General features: G+C 40.9%; 1 protein-coding gene across 1 annotated transcript; it reads left to right on the forward strand.

Moving 5' to 3' along the window:
• The first annotated feature begins 6 nt into the window (after positions 1-6).
• On the forward strand, positions 7-3,927 carry tmem167a (transmembrane protein 167A). The gene is made up of 4 exons (XM_029440201.1): positions 7-114; positions 1,906-2,015; positions 3,428-3,462; positions 3,566-3,927. Exons 1-4 carry the CDS (start codon positions 112-114, stop codon positions 3,634-3,636), a joined length of 219 nt encoding a protein of 72 aa, XP_029296061.1. The 5' UTR covers positions 7-111; the 3' UTR covers positions 3,637-3,927.
• Positions 3,928-17,232: the final 13,305 nt, after the last annotated feature.

Genomic DNA, 17,232 nt, shown 5'->3' on the forward strand with positions numbered 1-17,232 from the left:
CCAATCAGCGAACGACTTGCAGTGCGTTGTTACGTTACGTAAATCTCTTTGGTTACGTTACGTATCTATCAGAAAGCAGGAAGTGTGATGTGGCTTTAACTCAGAACAAAAATGGTAGGATTGTTTTTATTATTCACGTGCTTTTGCTGTTTTACAGCGTATTTTAAGCATATTCTATAACACTCATTTTACGTCTAATCTGTGTCAGAAAACACTGACAACAACTAATGTCCACATTCGATGTACGGCAGGACGTATAGTAAATGCTAAACTAGCTTGCTAGCATTGGGTAGCTAAAGTATGCTACACGTTTTGCCAATCTAGCTATCACATGAAGGTTTCCGTTCTTAAATATCATTATATTATATGTGCATATCATCATGTAAATTGCGGTCGTGTGTCAACGCGAATCGTTTGATAAGAAAATATGAACGTATCACAAATTATTGAGTACAATGAATGCTAGCAGCGCAATGTTTTGAGGTGTGTGCCACGTATCTGCACCAAGGAAGAAAAAGAAGTAGCTGCACTACAGTTCAGATAGCATGCATTTGTATGCGTTTGTGTCAGCTACATATTGTGGATTGGCATGACAAAGTTGTTATTTATACGCTTGCACTAACGGGAATATTTTAAACAAAAGTTTATAAGCAAGTAACTTGTAATCTAAAAATAGCAGCTTGTTTTTAATTAAAACGTTCTACTTTAACAAAACATGTAGCAACAACAAACACAGCCTGTTACAGGACTGTTATTAGTGTTATGTGGGGACAAGACACCGAAAAAAGCATACACTTGAATGTCCTTGTTGATTTTTCCCATAATACCTCAGATTGTATTATTATTCACAGCCTTATTACATCATTATAAATATACAACTTAATAATAGAGAATAAAGTTACATTTGTAAACAACTTCTGGGTTCTGCAATATATATATATATATATATATATAATCATTTTTGTTTTATTATTTCAATCAAACATGTATTTAGAAGGTACATCTTGGCTTTCTCTAGTTAATATGAGATCATCCTAGAATGATACTACATGAACAGAGATCATGTCTCTTTGGATTAATGCACATATTTCTGTGTGTACAAATGGGAGGTTCCAGAAGGGGTTGCATCAAATATCACTATCAGTGCCTATACAAGTAATTGATTTAAATATATAAGCATTATTGTCTTTGTCTGTGCTATGTCTGGTATTTTTAGACTGCTAAATTACACTCAACTCCAATGTAGATTTAAAACAGGGAAGGGACGTCTAAGCCACTGTAGTGGGTGAATTATGATTCATTATCATCATCATTTAGAATTGCTTACCATGTCAGGAGCATCAGCAGACACACAGGTGCTGAAAAGCTGGAAAAATATGCTTTTAATACACAAAAAAACAAACACTAAATCACAAATCTGCATCCCAGTCTGATGTGTTGTAAGTGTGAGGAAGTAGGATTCTACAATTGTGTTATAGCTCATAAATGAGCTACATAGCTTAAAGCCAGAGCAGTCTTGAGTCTCCTTTTTGGCACATGATCGCAGTATGATATTTCAATTTTGTTTTTAAAGCCACAATACCTTTTAGGCAGGCCGCTGATCTTGCAAATTAATATGTGTCGTATTATTTTTGACCGGCACTCTATGGAAAAAAACATCCTATCTCTCCCCCAATCTGACATTGAGTCTTTGACAACCGAGCATCTAATTGGGTCCACACATCCAGCCCATGTCTTTGGCACGCAGAATGAACAGCTTGTACAACAACATTCAAGTAGCACTTCGTCAGTGTTACAGAATATTAACTAAAGTGAAGTCAGTGTTTCTCATTTGTATGATTTGTTGCTGGTAGGCTGCACTAGAGCCTGTCTGGACTAAATACATCATTCTCTTTCATCTTGCAGTCGGCCATTTTCAACTTCCAGTCACTTTTAACAGTGATTCTCCTCCTGATCTGTACCTGTGCCTACATCAGAGCGCTGGCCCCCAGCCTGATAGACAAGAACAAGACTGGGTATGTTCCTATACTATTTGCAATACTGAAAAATGAAGCTGCCATTGAAGTCTTCCCATTGGTTCTTTGAATGAGACACCGTGTTTAAAAAAAAAAGATGCATAATCAAATTGTTGAAGTATTACTTACTCTACTCATCATCTTAGTCTCAGGGTAGAAAAAGGACGTTGAAAAAGATCACATCCTAATCTTACGGCTCCGGTCATTTCAGTCGGTGCTTGCAAGACATTCATACGACAAATGAATTGTGATGTATGTGCTATACGTTCTGCCTCATCCTTCAAGGTCCTGTCACCGTCAACTTTTTTCAATTTCAACAATTGATTCCAAATAGTTCACTAAGCAGTTTGTTTTCTTTCTGAGGTTAACAAAGAAATGGTCTGTGATAAAGCTGATTCTGTTTTGAGTGTGTTTATGGCTTAAGCTCTACAATTTTAAATGATCCATCCCTCTGTAACTGACTAGCTATTAAGGTCACTTGTTTTTCCCGCTAATAAGGCGCTACTCACTGACACGTGTAAAGAAGCAGAAGGCCTAAGTGTTCATCACACTAGATCTTTGTTACTCCTGGTTGTACAAACTCCATGATTCACTTCTAATACGTCTGGCACAGCTCAGGAACAGCCACACACACTCTTACACACTTCTTACACACACACACACACACACACACACACACACCATTGGAGCAGGGAGGGACGTCCTCCTCAGACAATCATATGAGACTGAAAGTGGCAGATGGGATGATTTAATAGTTTTCCGTCTTGATTGATTTGTCGATTTAGGCATGAGCTGTTATTTGTGTTGATTGGGCGCTCCACATTATACAAATAATTCCTGCGTGGTCGGGATAGGCCCAGAATCTGAGTGGGAAGAATGTATGTTTTGTACAGAAAACATTTGTACATTATATATTTTCCTGAATTGTAGAAAGTGCATTTTAAAAACCAAGACTATCCCAAGTCAATAAAATTACATTTCACAACAGGATGCTGACACCATCTGGTCAGTTTGAAGGTTGGCTTTTACAAATGTGAAGGTCTGAAATGCCACGTTTGCCTCAGCTGTCACTCGAGATAATAAGACGTGCCTGCTGTCCCCCTCTCTTCCTCTGTGTACACGCCTGGCCTTACATGGAAATTGACTTCTGATGGCTGCCTGGGTTTTGTAGGAAGGTGATCCCAGTCCTCTTGGAAAGTTGTGACAGAAGTTACCGTAGCTTCTACCTTGACATATCAACACAGAACCCGGCCTCTTTTTACCTTTTAGTATCACCACAACAGTCATTTCTCTCTTTTTGTTTTATTACAGTAAAAGGACAATTCACTTTTACAAGCAGTAAAAAAAATAAGTATATGCAATTGTTCCTGCTTGTAATTATTTTTTCTTTTTCTTTTTTTTTTATCTTTTAGGCTTCTAGGAATTTTCTGGAAGTGTGCCAGAATAGGTAAGACTATGACTACCCCTTTTTGTTTTCACATTCTCATAATATCAATGAAATGCCGCTCAACGATGCAGCTTTGAACTTTTACATCATTTATTTTCTCCAGGTGAGCGGAAGAGTCCCTGGGTGGCTTGCTGCTGCGTCGTCATGGCTTTTAGTATACTGTTTCAACAGTAGCGGTCCCAAATAAAAACCACAAATGGAAACATTGTGGGAAATGCACAGACATGGACAGTAAGATCCTAGAAGCACAACAGGACCTTCAGTGATTGTCACTTAGATAATGTAAAAACGGACAGCCGTCACCACTCCCCGGAGCCACGGAGGGAGAAAATGTGTCTTGTGTGGGGGGAGGGGTCAGCTGATAGCTCCAGGGTGTGTCTAGATCCCTCCACGGATTTCCAGGTCTGTCCTTGTGTTTGCTAATGTGGAATGTTTACTCCGTGTGTGTGTGTGTGTGTGTGTGTGGGTGGGGGGGGGGGGGGGGACGACGGTGGGGGGGGGACGACGACGGGGGGGGGGGGGGCGGCTACAATGCTTTCTGTTATCTGCCATTTAGTTTAAAAGTGAGAAGTCCCATTTTGGCATCATTGGTGGGATCAAAATGAGTGTTTGTCCAAACTTTTCAAACAGTTTGTCACAATTGCAACAAAAAGGACCTTCATCAATTTCCGTAACTGATGTGATGTTCACACGGAAGCTTACATCTGTAAACTGAGTTCTAACGAGGTGTGACTCTAAATCGTCTCCGCACCTTCTTTCTCACCTGTGCCCTGTTTTGTTGCAACTAGAAAAGGGGATGATGTTCAACAGCAAACAAAATGAAACTATAGCTCTTCGGGTGGTTAACTGGACGACACATTAGCCTCCCGGAGCCACTGATGTTTTTTAAAGTCACTCATTTTGCCGCTATTTATTAAAGAGCCTTTTTGGAAATCTGGTTTGATCGAACATTTTTTGTTGTTGACACCCGTTTCTTTCTGTTGTGATAATGCCACGCTGTAAGATGAAGTGTCATTAGTAATGACTTCAAACATGCAAAATACATGTTGATGATGACCTGGAACACTTTTGTCAATCTCCTTTCTTTAAGGCCTTGATTACACATACAGTACCAGTAAGAGTGCAACTGCTGGGTCAAAAGGTTTCTGAATACATTTTAGGTTAAGAGGAAAATGTGACCTAAAAGGGGAATTATGGCCATTTTTAAAGTTCATACATGTTATTCCTATGGTCTAAGACAGTTCACAAATATGAGTAAACATGAACACTCTCCAAAATCCAAAAAACTCAAATGTGTGATGTTCTCACGTAGTTCATCTGGAACAGCTCCTTAGAGAGCGAGTTGGGAAAGATGTTACAGATGACTAGGAGAATGTTCTGAGTACATGGGTACATTTTCAGAACTGGGAACAATTCAATAAAATAAAGCTCATCTGGGTATAAAAAAAAGACAACAAACATTCTGTGGGTCCACAAGATCAGTCTCCCATCCATTGTCTACGGAGCAGCTCCAGGCTTTATATGTGAGGACATCACAAGTTTGACACTGTTCTGGTTTCTGCCTGATTGATTGAACTTCCCTAGGCCATGGGAATAACACATTGGACTTCTTAATTCCGGTGGTATTCCACTTTAAGTATTACTGCAGTAGGTTATATCTGCAGTCTAGTCCTCGTAAAGTGAGAGGGACAGTGAAGAGTTTGCGATAACCTCGTCTATAACCTTGCAGTCAACACTCATCTTCACAGGGTTTACTGATTGTACCACACTACATGACATAGATATCTGTCTAGTATTTAGTTCCACATATGTAGTAGTGTAAGCTGAATTGAAATCAAGCTTTACATTCATACCAAGATGACCTTTTGATGTAACGCCTTGAAGTATTGGGATGAAATTCAGGAGACTGGAGGAGATCCAGAATGTTTCTGAAAAAGGTACAACAATGTGTAATTGCCGATTTTAGATGTGTAGCAGCGTAAAAGCAGAACTCCAGATAGCATGACATTATTCCAAACACCACATGTAACAACCGTAAATTATATGATTCATATGAAAGAATTGTGGCAAGTTTAAACTTAAGTAACAAACAATCTCACTTGATTTATATCGTCAGCCACAAAGTTTGACCAATTTATCAAGTCTGACATGTGCTGTTTAAGGAAATAGTACAATTGCAACATGGGGGTGTGTCATGAGAAAATCACAGAGGTCGAGAGCTACGTTAGTGTGGATAAAAACAATCCCTCACACGTTTCCCCTCTTCTGTGTGGTGCAGATTTAAAATAAAAGGAGGAGACATGCTGACACTCACCTTTGATAGTCTGATCACTGATGAGTGTCCAGATCCCAACACCCCCACACACAGTCCCTTGTTAGGAAACGTGCATCCCATATTGGTGTGCATCCATTTTGGCACTCCAAGGTTGAGATAAAGCATCAAGTGAAGGCTGCCGGTAAAGTCGTGATTATCAGGCAGTGACGCAGATACAGGAGACACAGAGGAGCGGGAAGCTCTCAGTCATCTGCTTCTATCTTGGGAAGCAGAGATAGTGGCGGGCTGGAGGGACATCACTGGGTCAGTGAACCAAGCTAATGTCTTGGGGTGATGATGAAAGGAAAACCATATGGAAGACCTGAAGTCACTTACTCCAGCTGATGATAGCAGCTGTTATCAGTCCCATTCTCCATTTCACACAACACTAACAAACAGGAGGATAATATTAAGTCATTTGTGGTGCAGTGGTAAATAATAGTCCTGCAAAATATTGCGAAACACATGGTTGGAAACTGCAGACTCATAAGCCTGGCAAAGTCGTTTCGAATCAAAATGATTATTCTTAATCTCCCTTAAAATGTGGGCACATTTGCAATGACTAAACATATAAAACAATATAAGTAGACGCCAAATGGCGAAGGACATAATAGACCCTTTTATTTTCCATGTGTCAGAATTCTCTCTGTTTTTGTTTCTTGTTCTTGGTCACATGTGTTTTTAAAAGTTGTTTTACAATGAAAAAGCACGATGTACACTGTAGATGTCAAATCTGTTTCAATGTTTGTTACGGTTTAATTTGTGAATATTTCACAATTAAATACACTTTAATGATATTTTCTTGTTTTAGACTTAATATATTTTACTACTTGACAAATAAAAAAATCAATATTCCATCCACTGGAATTATAATCCTGGCAATGTGACGAAGGTTTTGAAACAACATTTAGGGGGAAAAAAAGATTTATATAATTAAACGAGGACACTCACCATTCTTCATGAACCCTCTTACCTTTTATTTTGAAGGGATTAGAGGACCATGCATGAGGTGGCATGAAATGTAGACATCTAATCCAACACACCTCATCTAATACGGCGTAGTTTTTCATGCACTATTAATTTACAAGAACAATTAGGGCAAATGTCAGCTGTGTTGTAAAGAGGTGCATATATTTGATGCTAATTATCAGGAGTCATGTGGACCTCACTGCCAGGTACGGTACGCTCATTTGGTTTTTATTTCCAGATGATTTTTTATTTGTTCCTGCAGTGGTGATGGGAAATGATTCAGCTCAGCTGAGCAATAAGGACATTATGGCAGCCCAAGGCTAAACCAAATGCTCCTGAATCGCTCACTGAATTTGCACATTTTCACTCAGCAGATGATTGTAATTGTAATATTCCTTGTGCAGCTCTACACTGTAAGATATAATAATGTCCATAATAACTCATGAGTATTTAAGCTGTATGCATCATCGTCCGTACAGCTCCAGCAGAATATCACATTATTCTGATTTCCTTGTCTCCTTTGATCAGGAAGGAGAGTTTCTTCCAGTCGTTTTGAAGACTTCAAAGGCAATCAGGCTAATAAAGTCTCTAGCATCTCCTGCTGAGCACACTAGAAGAGTCCAAACAGACCTTGACCCTTTAAATGATCAGTGGAGCCAGTTGGAATCACTACACTTTTTTTCATTGTTGGAGGGAATGAAAGATAGAGAGATAATGACAGGGAGACAGAAAAAGAGGAAAGAAAAATACATGAATTGCGTCCTTATTATACCACTGGCACATTTGTGTAAGCCGATCTCCCAATAACCCCGTGTTTTGCTCCTTGCTTATTTATCTAAAAGCTTGTGGCTTCTTAGTTTACTGATACCTAGGAGGGCAAGTCCTCTCTTGTGGCTACTTCTGGTTTCAGCCACAACCTCAAACTCCTCTTTAGACATAGAGGATTACAAAGGCCACAGTATGATAGATTAAAAATGCTTGACATCACATTCATACTGTAAAGCCTTTGTTCTGTCCTCACTTCCTCATTACGAAAGTGCAATCTTTGTTTCCAGCCTTTGAGGGAACAAACGACAAGGATAACGTTGCCAGCTGAAAGACACCAATATCCTCCGTGTAGGGCAAGTCTGGGTCGGCAAGCCTGATGACAATGTGTGACAATGTGTGCGATTGACTTTATAATAGACACTGTATCGTTTAAACATGTATACTGTACGTCATCTTATACAGTCTTACCCTGGGATCCAGGCCTTCTAGGTCACTCTAACTCGTTCCACATGTAATTTTTTACCAGAAATTTTATGGTAACAAGACACAATTTTAAACTTAGTCGTGGCAGACAGCTCCCTGTGGCCACAAAAACTGGGGCACTGCATGTCTCCTTTGAAGGTGGCGTTTGCTTTTTGTTCAGAGGACATCTCACTCCATGCTCATTAGCCCGAGGCAGGAGTTGTCACTGCGTAACAAGGCCGATCCACAAAGCTGAAATGTGCCCAAGGTCTGTGCCAGCGGGGATTTTGTTTGTGGTAGAAGAATGATGTTACTGTGAACTGAATTAATGATGACCCTGAGTCCAAATGTTCATGCTTTGAAGTTTGACTTCATACCTAGGCAAATGAGACAAAAGCTTGTCTTGATGTTACAATTTGCCCTCGGATGTTGCGGCGTGCTCTGGCAAACCAAAGGTAATCAATAATGGGTAAGTAAGCCACATTGGGTTTGTGCAAGTTCTTGTCTGTAAACACATGTCCCAGTTTCCTGTAAACTGTTTGATGAACACACCTACATTTGGCACACGAATCCATGTGAAAATATGTCAAAGTTAACAATTTGGTTTTAGTCATTGTTTTATCTTTCGATCATTTGATGATGTGTACACTTCTGCAATGAAGGTGTATTCAAAAGCGGTTTTATCCTCGGGGTACGTGCGAGTCTTACACAGAGAACATTTTATTATTTTAATGCTGATAATGACTTCAGGACTATTGTTGTGCGTATTACCTGGATTAACTGAAGATAAATAGATGAATCTGAAGACTCCTTAATGTGACTCAGAGCCTCATAGTTTGGAACCGAGTGGGAGACCTTTGTGTTTATTGAGTGTTTTATTTACAAAACTATTATAATTTCAGGATGAGTGTTTGTCATGTAAGGATTCTACACTTTGACATCCGTGTGCGAGTCTCTACTGGGAAGTGCCTCTGACTACCAGAGTTTTAAGTTCCTCTATCACATCCAGGAAGGCTGTTTCCACTTTGCCCGCTCAGAAGGACACCCGAGTCCTGCAGGCAGGTTTCCAGACATGAGTTTCAACGTGCACTTCTCTACTTTCTTCTCTCTGAGCTGCCACGAACCATGCAGTTAATGGAAGAACACACATACAGTAAAAGCTTCTACTTTTACAGCTGAGTGAAGCCTGCCGATGAAGAACAGTAATATCAGACTTCAATAGGGAGCATGTTGAGATGCTGTCGCTAAACTGGAGCTCTTACTACAATTCATAGACACTGCACCTACACATAAACAGATATGTGGTCAGCACAAACATCCAGACTCACATGGCTGACATGAGGGAGAGGGAAGAATACTGCAGGTGCAATGACTCACCAACCAGGAAAACTATCAGGAAAATGTCTTCTCATTCACATCATGAAAGCACAGGTCCTGGACTTGTCTGTGAACAGACTCACAGTTTATTAGGAACTGTTTGATGACCACACATATTTGGCAAATAAATCCATGTGAAAGTGCGATGTTAGTCAATCATCTGATGATACGATTATGCAATGAAAGTGTAATCAAAACCTCAAAACTGGTTTTGGCCTTTTGTGTAAGTCCTAGTCTTACACAGAGCACATTTTAATCACGAACCTTTACAGGTGTGTTGTTGAAATCAAACTGAAGGCCGACTTTCTAAAGATGGGTGCGGCCCCCCCCACATTTATGCACCTGGCCCGATTTTGTGTCACGGCTGGTTTGATCCCATCGCAAGATTGTCTCTTCTTCTTCTTCTTCTTCTTTCTTCTTCTTCTTTTCTTCTTCTGAGGAGGCGGCGGGGGGGAGGGGCGGGGGAGGAGGCGGGGAGAGGAAGAGGCGGAGGGAGGAGGAGAGGAGGAGGAGGAGGAGGGGCGGAGACGGAGGAAGGAGAGGAGGAGGAGGAGAGGGACGGAGGAGGAGACGAAGAGGAGGAGAGAAGGAAAGGAGGGGGAGGAGGAGGAGGAAAAGGAGGAGAAGAAAGGAGGGGAGGGAAGAGGAGGAGAAGGAGAGAGGAGGAGGAAGGAGGAGGAGGAGGAGGAGGAGGAGGGAGGGAGAGGAGAATGAGGGGGAGAGAGGAAAGGAGGAGGAGAGGAGGAGAAGGGGAGAAGGAGAGGAGGAGGAGAGGAGGGGAGGAGGAGGAGAAGAAGGAGGGGAGGAGGAGGGGAGAAAGGAGGAGGAGGAGGAGAGGAGGAGGAGAAGGAGGAGGAGGAGGAAACGGAGGAGGCGAGAGGAGGGGAGCAGGAGGAGGAGGGAGGAGAAGGAGGAGGAGGAGAGGAGGAGGAAAAGAGGAGGGAGGAGGAGGAGGAGGAGGAGGAGGAGGAAGGAGAGAAGGGGAGGAGAGGAGGAGAGGAGAAGGAGTGAGGAGGAGTGAGGAGGAGAGGAGGGGATGAGGAGAGGGGAGGAGGAGGAGGAGGGAAGGGAGGCGGAGGAGGAGAAAGGAGGCGGAGGGGAGAGAGAGGAGGAGGAGAGGAGAAGGAGGAGGAGGAGGAGGAGGAGGAGGGTGAGGGAGGAGGAGGAGAAGGAGTTATGGACGTAGGATTATTCGCGAAGAGGTGATTCTAGTCTGTCTTCTTACTTATCTATTTATCTCCTCTCTTCTGCTCCTTCTTCTTCTTCTACCTTCTCTTTTCTCTTCTTCTTCTATTCTTCTTCTTCTTCTTCTTCTTCTCCTTCTTCTTCCTTCTTACTCTCTTTTTCTTATTGTTGAAACACTAATATTGAAATTGACATACATCTGGATTATTATTGTGATTATTATACAGATAGGTTCCCAGGCGTGAACCATATATTAACACTGAAATGGAGGTTTACCTGCACACCAGCAGGTTGCATCAAATCATGCCTGAATCCACCTGATTGATCACCCAGAAGGTTTTTTTGTAGGATGAAATCATAGAAGCTCTGAATAGCAAGTGGTCTGATTTGAAAAGAAAAGGCTCATTCATGAGCTGTGAAACACCCTATTGTTTTTGCAGGCTTGTTTACCCTGTTTCTGCAGAGAGAAGTGTGTGGTAACCAGTACATCTGATTAGTATTAAACTACCTTTATACAATTGTGTCTCTATTGGACTGCTGGCATTGCTGTGACATGATATCTTGCCAGCCTGGCACAGTCCTTTCGTCTCACTCGTGACCATTCTGTTCTCTCTCTTAATCACTATTAAATTACAATCCATCTTCAGTCTAAATGCTGCATAACATTGAATGCCAATAAAGTTTGCACAGCAGTGCATTGTGGAAAGCAGTTCAGTATCTTCTACAGTTAGCTTTTTCCTAGTTCCACAAGAAGAGTCTCTGTAAACATCTTTGATTTATCACAGCTCTCCCACATGACCATAACTCACTTTATTAGTCTATGATTCTCTTTGCAGGGACACTTCTCTCTCAGTTTGCTCTCACTTTAAATGGCTTGTAGTGTTTCATCTGTTTTACTGGTTTCCATAAAAAGCAGAGGCAGTACAGTATTACAGTTGGCGTTGGACTAATGCATGTACCCACAGTTGCACACATCACCAGGCGCGTCCTGGCACAATAACACAGATGACAGCAGCGCTACTCACAGAGCCGTGGCGAGGCACATCTGGCCAATGTAAACATGCCAACTAGCCTGAAATCATTAGTTTGAGAATTCTGTCAGATGCCCATCTCAGAGTCACACTCTTGGGTGTAACCTCAAATTGAGAAATAATAACATGAATAATCGGTTCTATCAGAGACGGCGCACAATTGCTGGTCCGCAGGAATTTAGAGAATAAACATCTTCATGAGACAGATGAAAACTTTAACAGAAAATAAATGTTTCTAATTAGTGTACAAGAGTATCTGTTGATTTTATTTATTGGCCCTCCACATGTTGGCACATTAGTTCAATTCACACTAAATGTTCTTTAGCCGAATGATGGAAACAGCAGTGATGCAACAAAACGGTGACGTTGTACGGGGCCACAAGCAGAACATTTTCACACTCCGCTGACCACAGGATTTGGTAGAGAGCAATGAAAATAATACTCCTCTCTGTTGAGAAACAACAGTTCTGCTTTGCTGAGGCTGTTCGTTTTCTGTTGAAGAATTGCGCAAAAATGTTCGTGGGTGATATAGGGACGCGATCTTCATACTCAATACTCGGTGGGTCTTCTATTTTAGGATAATATATAATCACTTATCCATACCGAGGTTAGTGCAAACATTATGTCTATATATGAACCAACGAGTCCAACTCGTCCACTGACTTTAGGGGACAAAACTAACATCAGAATCGTCCACCAATCGGAGGGTCGGTAGTTTGCATCATGTGACTCCTGATGAGAAGGAGCAGGTTGTATGGTAGCCTGCCTCTGTGCGTCAATGAGTAAATGCTGACATGTATTGTAAAAGCGCGTTGAGCGGTCGCAAAGACTAGAGCGCTGACCGTTTACTATTTATCGGCTGTATTGATACTACTGATGAAAGATGTCGGCTGGAAACGCCAACAGGAAGTTGCAAAGTAAGGAAGGAAAGTATTCCTGAGAATAATTGGTTGAAAAGGGGGACAGCGTGAGTCTCCTGAAAGTCTCAAATAAAGCCTTCGTCCAGTGTGTGGTTCAAATATACATCCAGGTGTTGATAGTTCCACCTTCCTGCTCTTACAGAAAGGCAATAAGAGCGCGAGAGAGAGTCCAAACTAACTTCTAACTTCTATAACCAATGATGACTTTAGTAATCAGAGTACTTCCGCAAGTGTTGTAGCTGAAGTCCCAAGCATTGAGAGTTAATTACCTGGGCTCATTGTGGGGGTTTGTCATATCTGGTGCACACTGGAGCGGTCATTAGGTTAAGATAAGCACAATGGCTGCATCTATAGAATCTGTCAGGGTGGAGCAGAAGGGGAGGCCGAGTCGAGTCACTGACTCACTGCCTGCGAGTCATTGGCAGAGAATGAAGACTACAACATTGTGTGTTGTTTTTGCTCAACTTAACATGTTTCATGAATTAGTGAAATGAAAAGAGAGCTCCAGGTTTGAGTAATTAAAGCATTGCAGTGTTTTGTGGCTTGACTTCAGGGAGGAGAGATTTGCTGTAACATATTGGCAGTGAGTTTTATACATTAAAATATTCCAGAAAAGAAAGGCAGTGTGCCACTTGGACACCGTACTCCATATCTTTCTTCATCTTGTTCTTGCTCTCGGTGATGAGAATCTGTTACTTTTAATTATTATTGTTTCAAGAATTTCAAAAAAGACTTTTGATCAAACAGTTGTTGAGAACCCTTTCAGCCATACTAAGATAATTATAATAGATTTGATATCCTCTAATCCATGCACATAAAGGAGTTTCAAAATATCACTCGCACTTTGACAACTTAATTTCCTCAAACTGTTTATCTATACAGAACAAATGATCCACTAAATGAATCTTGTCCACACGTGTCTGTCAATTCACACAGACAAGAGGACGAGTCATCAGCTCTTGTTTATTTTCTATTAAATTACTTAATTTTACAACATGATCGTGCACAGACAATGCAGAATGGCCTCTTTTCACTGCCCAAACAGACCCAGTGAGTTGCTGCAGCTCAAGTAAAAAGATCTAATCAGTCGCAGATACGGGGGATGCGTGGTCACAGCACAGATGTGCCAACAGAGGCCATGCACTGCGTTCTCTGTTTCGATAGCTATGAAATGGAGCAGTGGTGTGCAGATGCTCAGAGTACAAGTGGCTTATAAAGAGAATAATGGGGTGCCATATTCATCGATATGAAGAGGCAGTTAATAATGTTAAAGCAACACTCAGGTTTGAGTGAGTGGCTCGTGTGGATAATTCAATGTTGAGAATGCACGTAGTCTTAAATCCTTGTGCAAATAAAGCAAGATAATAGCACTGGAAAAACACTGGGGGAAAAAACAAAAGTCTTTACAAAGGCTTCATGTGTTGTACTTATAAGGAAACACCAGTGAAGACTGAAATAACACTTAGACACACTTTACGTAGGCCCCATAAGATAAGATATATTGAGACAAGTTTAAGGTGTCCAATGTCACTGTGGGACAGATACATCCGTTCTTTGGAGATGTTTGGATACACCTTCAGTCCCTCTCATGGTGGACTTGGTCCACACTGTTAACAACTTAATTTGTTTTTCCTCTAACCACCAATCATTTCTGTCCATGGGTGTGACTAGTATGCGATTGTAGTGACGACAAAGAGGCTCAAAGTGCTGACAACAACATTGTTTTGTATAATTGTTTAGTATTTTTTTGTATAAGATCTTTAGTCTTTCGTGTTTATACACTTATGATTTAGGATTCAGCTAATACTGCATGCGCTCAAGTGAAGAGAAAAATATTATTTACCAAGATGAGACAAGTTTTTCTCATGTGCAAACTCAGAGTGCTACAATGGCTCCTCTGTCCCCTCCTGGTCTCTCAGACATGACTCAGGCGGAGAGAGGGAGATGATGTCTCGTAGTAACAGGCTTCCCTGCTCTCTGCTGTGATGCCACAACAGCAACAGTAAGAGAACACATCTACAGTAGGTCTTTGATTAACAGTTTTAGATACCAACTTTTTCCTCTTCCACTCTTTTTTGCCCTGTTTTATCTATTTAGATAATAGATACAGTAAACAACCACTTGGTAACCTTCAGTTCAGCAACTCACACGTAACTTCCTGTAAATAACTTGAAAAGCCACGTTTGAGAAACATACATGAAAGACGCCCCATATTGTCATTTGTCTCTTTTGTAAGTGTTGCTTGACAGTTTGAAACAAACAGTGCAACGTGCAGATGCTTAACCGCTCACGCTCTTAAAACTTTGCACTCATGACAACTGGTGAAAATAATCACCTCTGGTTTACTGAGAGCTCAGGAAATAGTTTATGTTCAACCAAAAAGCTTGCAGGGGGGGGGTGTTAGTTTCCTCACTTAAATGTTTTCCTTTTCTTTTTTGTTTGCTGAAGTCGTGAGAATGTTTAGATTCGCAACTCAGTTAGTCATTTATACTCTTAAAGGCCGAATACAAACCTTTAATTTAGAGAAGTCACTGTGTAACTTTCACAATCTACTCTTCTTGTTCAAATTCAAGTCATCCTTCTCATCCATCTAGTTAAGGCTGCACGAAAAGAAAAAACACAACACAATGAGAAACAACAATAACAAAAAAGAATAACACATATGGCACTTCTATTTTGAACATCAAATATGGAGGCTGCGGTCACACTAGGTACATACCAAAAAGAATTACAAAAGTGGCAAGTACCTAGAAATAAGACTTTAGACGAGTGGTAGTAGTTGTGCAACATTTGTAGAGTGTCCCTCTCACACACACACACACACACATGCACCACCCCACACACACCCCTTGTTCTGCGACCTGAAGTGCGCATCAAGGGATGATAACGAGGTCCATATGTGGTCACTTCCTCCCTCCACTGCCCTGACATGAGGGGGCAGTATTAACAGGACTGCAGAATCCATTGATTTACCCTCCAGAGGAAGAAGAAAGACACAAAGAAACGTCCTGGCACAATCATTTCCTTTGACACTGGGTTTGTGCGTGAAGCAGCAGAACTGGAAGATGAGATTGTGGCTGTAATGATTATTTATTTATTTTTAAAAGGACAATTTTAAGACAGGAACATCTCATGACCTTTTCAAGATGTTGAATTTGCAGTATTTGCATAGTCATCTTGTTCCTGGCAGAACCTTGCCTAATCATGCATGTTGCAGAATCATATATGAGTTCAGTTATGTTCCCACAAGTCAGACTTTGGCTGGAGACAGCAAATCAAAGGAATGAGAGGTTAGAAACAAAAGCTCACGTAGCATATTCATTGAACCATGTGGGCATATCAGATAGATTCCGTTGAATTGAATGTTTCCGTTGAAACATGTATAAAAAAAACATACAGTTGCTATGAGTTAACAGACACTTCTCCTATAGCTGTTGGCTTTGTGTTGTGTAGAGTTGTTGCTAAATAACTACTGTGAGTATTGGAGGCCATATTAGTACAGACACAGACATGTGAGTCGCCAACATCTGCCAGCAAACTGACTGTATTGTTTGTCACTTACAGTACAGATAAATAACTATGCACAACACCCACAATCCATTTGTTGATATTTTTCCCATCCAGGACATTTGGATCTAATTAAAGGCAACATGTAAACAGTTCTTGTAATCTGGGAGACTCCGACGTAAACAGATGATTTATGGCTAATAATAAAATCACAGCAGTGCATAAAACTGGAAGGGATGAACCAATGATACGTAGGCTGCATAACTTTCATTATGTTACAAACCAATAGCAACGCTGAGTTTCCCATGGATGCACACAAAGGGTGATTTATTGACACATGTTAAAGGATTAGTGACACATTCTTCAAAACAATTGTTGTTTTTGTTTATGCCCGTCTGACAAGGGTTCCGGTCATTCTCTGTATGTTGCAGACAAAACAATTTTGCACAATCCCCAAATGTGCCATATTTTGTGGTCTTTGATGCGTCATTGTGGGAATCTGTCGCTGAGTGTGATGACAACAATAACAACACACATTTGCTGTGCCTGAGGTAGAAGGCAAAATGGGATTCCCTAAGTAACACAGCACTTCTTAGAAACTTTCATTAAAAAATGTTTTCAACATTTCACAAGGGACAATCATTCATAACTCATAAACCAATAATGATCAGCTGGGAAGTTCACACTGAACAGTTTCTGGTCTGGTCTGCTCATTTTCTGTTCTATTGCTATTTGTTAAAAGACATTATGCTTTCTATTAATGCCTAGGCTGCTTTAGGGATACACTTACACTTACCCTTTATACCCTAATGGCAATGTAGGGCAGCAACAAAGAATCTCCAGGTTTGCTTCTCTCAGTTCTCTCTCCTCTATATGAGGATAAAGACATGTGACCAGTGTCACATGCATCTTGAAAAGCATTAGATTTTCTCTATCTAACCTCATCAGTGAAGAAAGAGATCTATAAATTGTATGTCACTATTCTGAGCATGAGCAGTTAAAAATATATTTGATAGCATGTTTATCTTCCATCTGCTTCACAATAATGAACTCCCCTACCTTACCTTACCTTACCTTGCCTTTCTGATCATCTGTGTTCGAACCAGTTTGATTTAGTGCCTTTCAATGGCAGCCGACATGAAACCTGAAAATAAGGAGGGTTTAAAAAAACACAGTATTGTGTTACTAGAATCAATTCCTATCTGTCCTGATTGGGATACATCACATGTTGAGTTTT

This window comes from Cottoperca gobio, chromosome 9 (assembly GCF_900634415.1).
Source record: "Cottoperca gobio chromosome 9, fCotGob3.1, whole genome shotgun sequence".
In the NCBI taxonomy this organism is placed as follows: domain Eukaryota; kingdom Metazoa; phylum Chordata; class Actinopteri; order Perciformes; family Bovichtidae; genus Cottoperca; species Cottoperca gobio.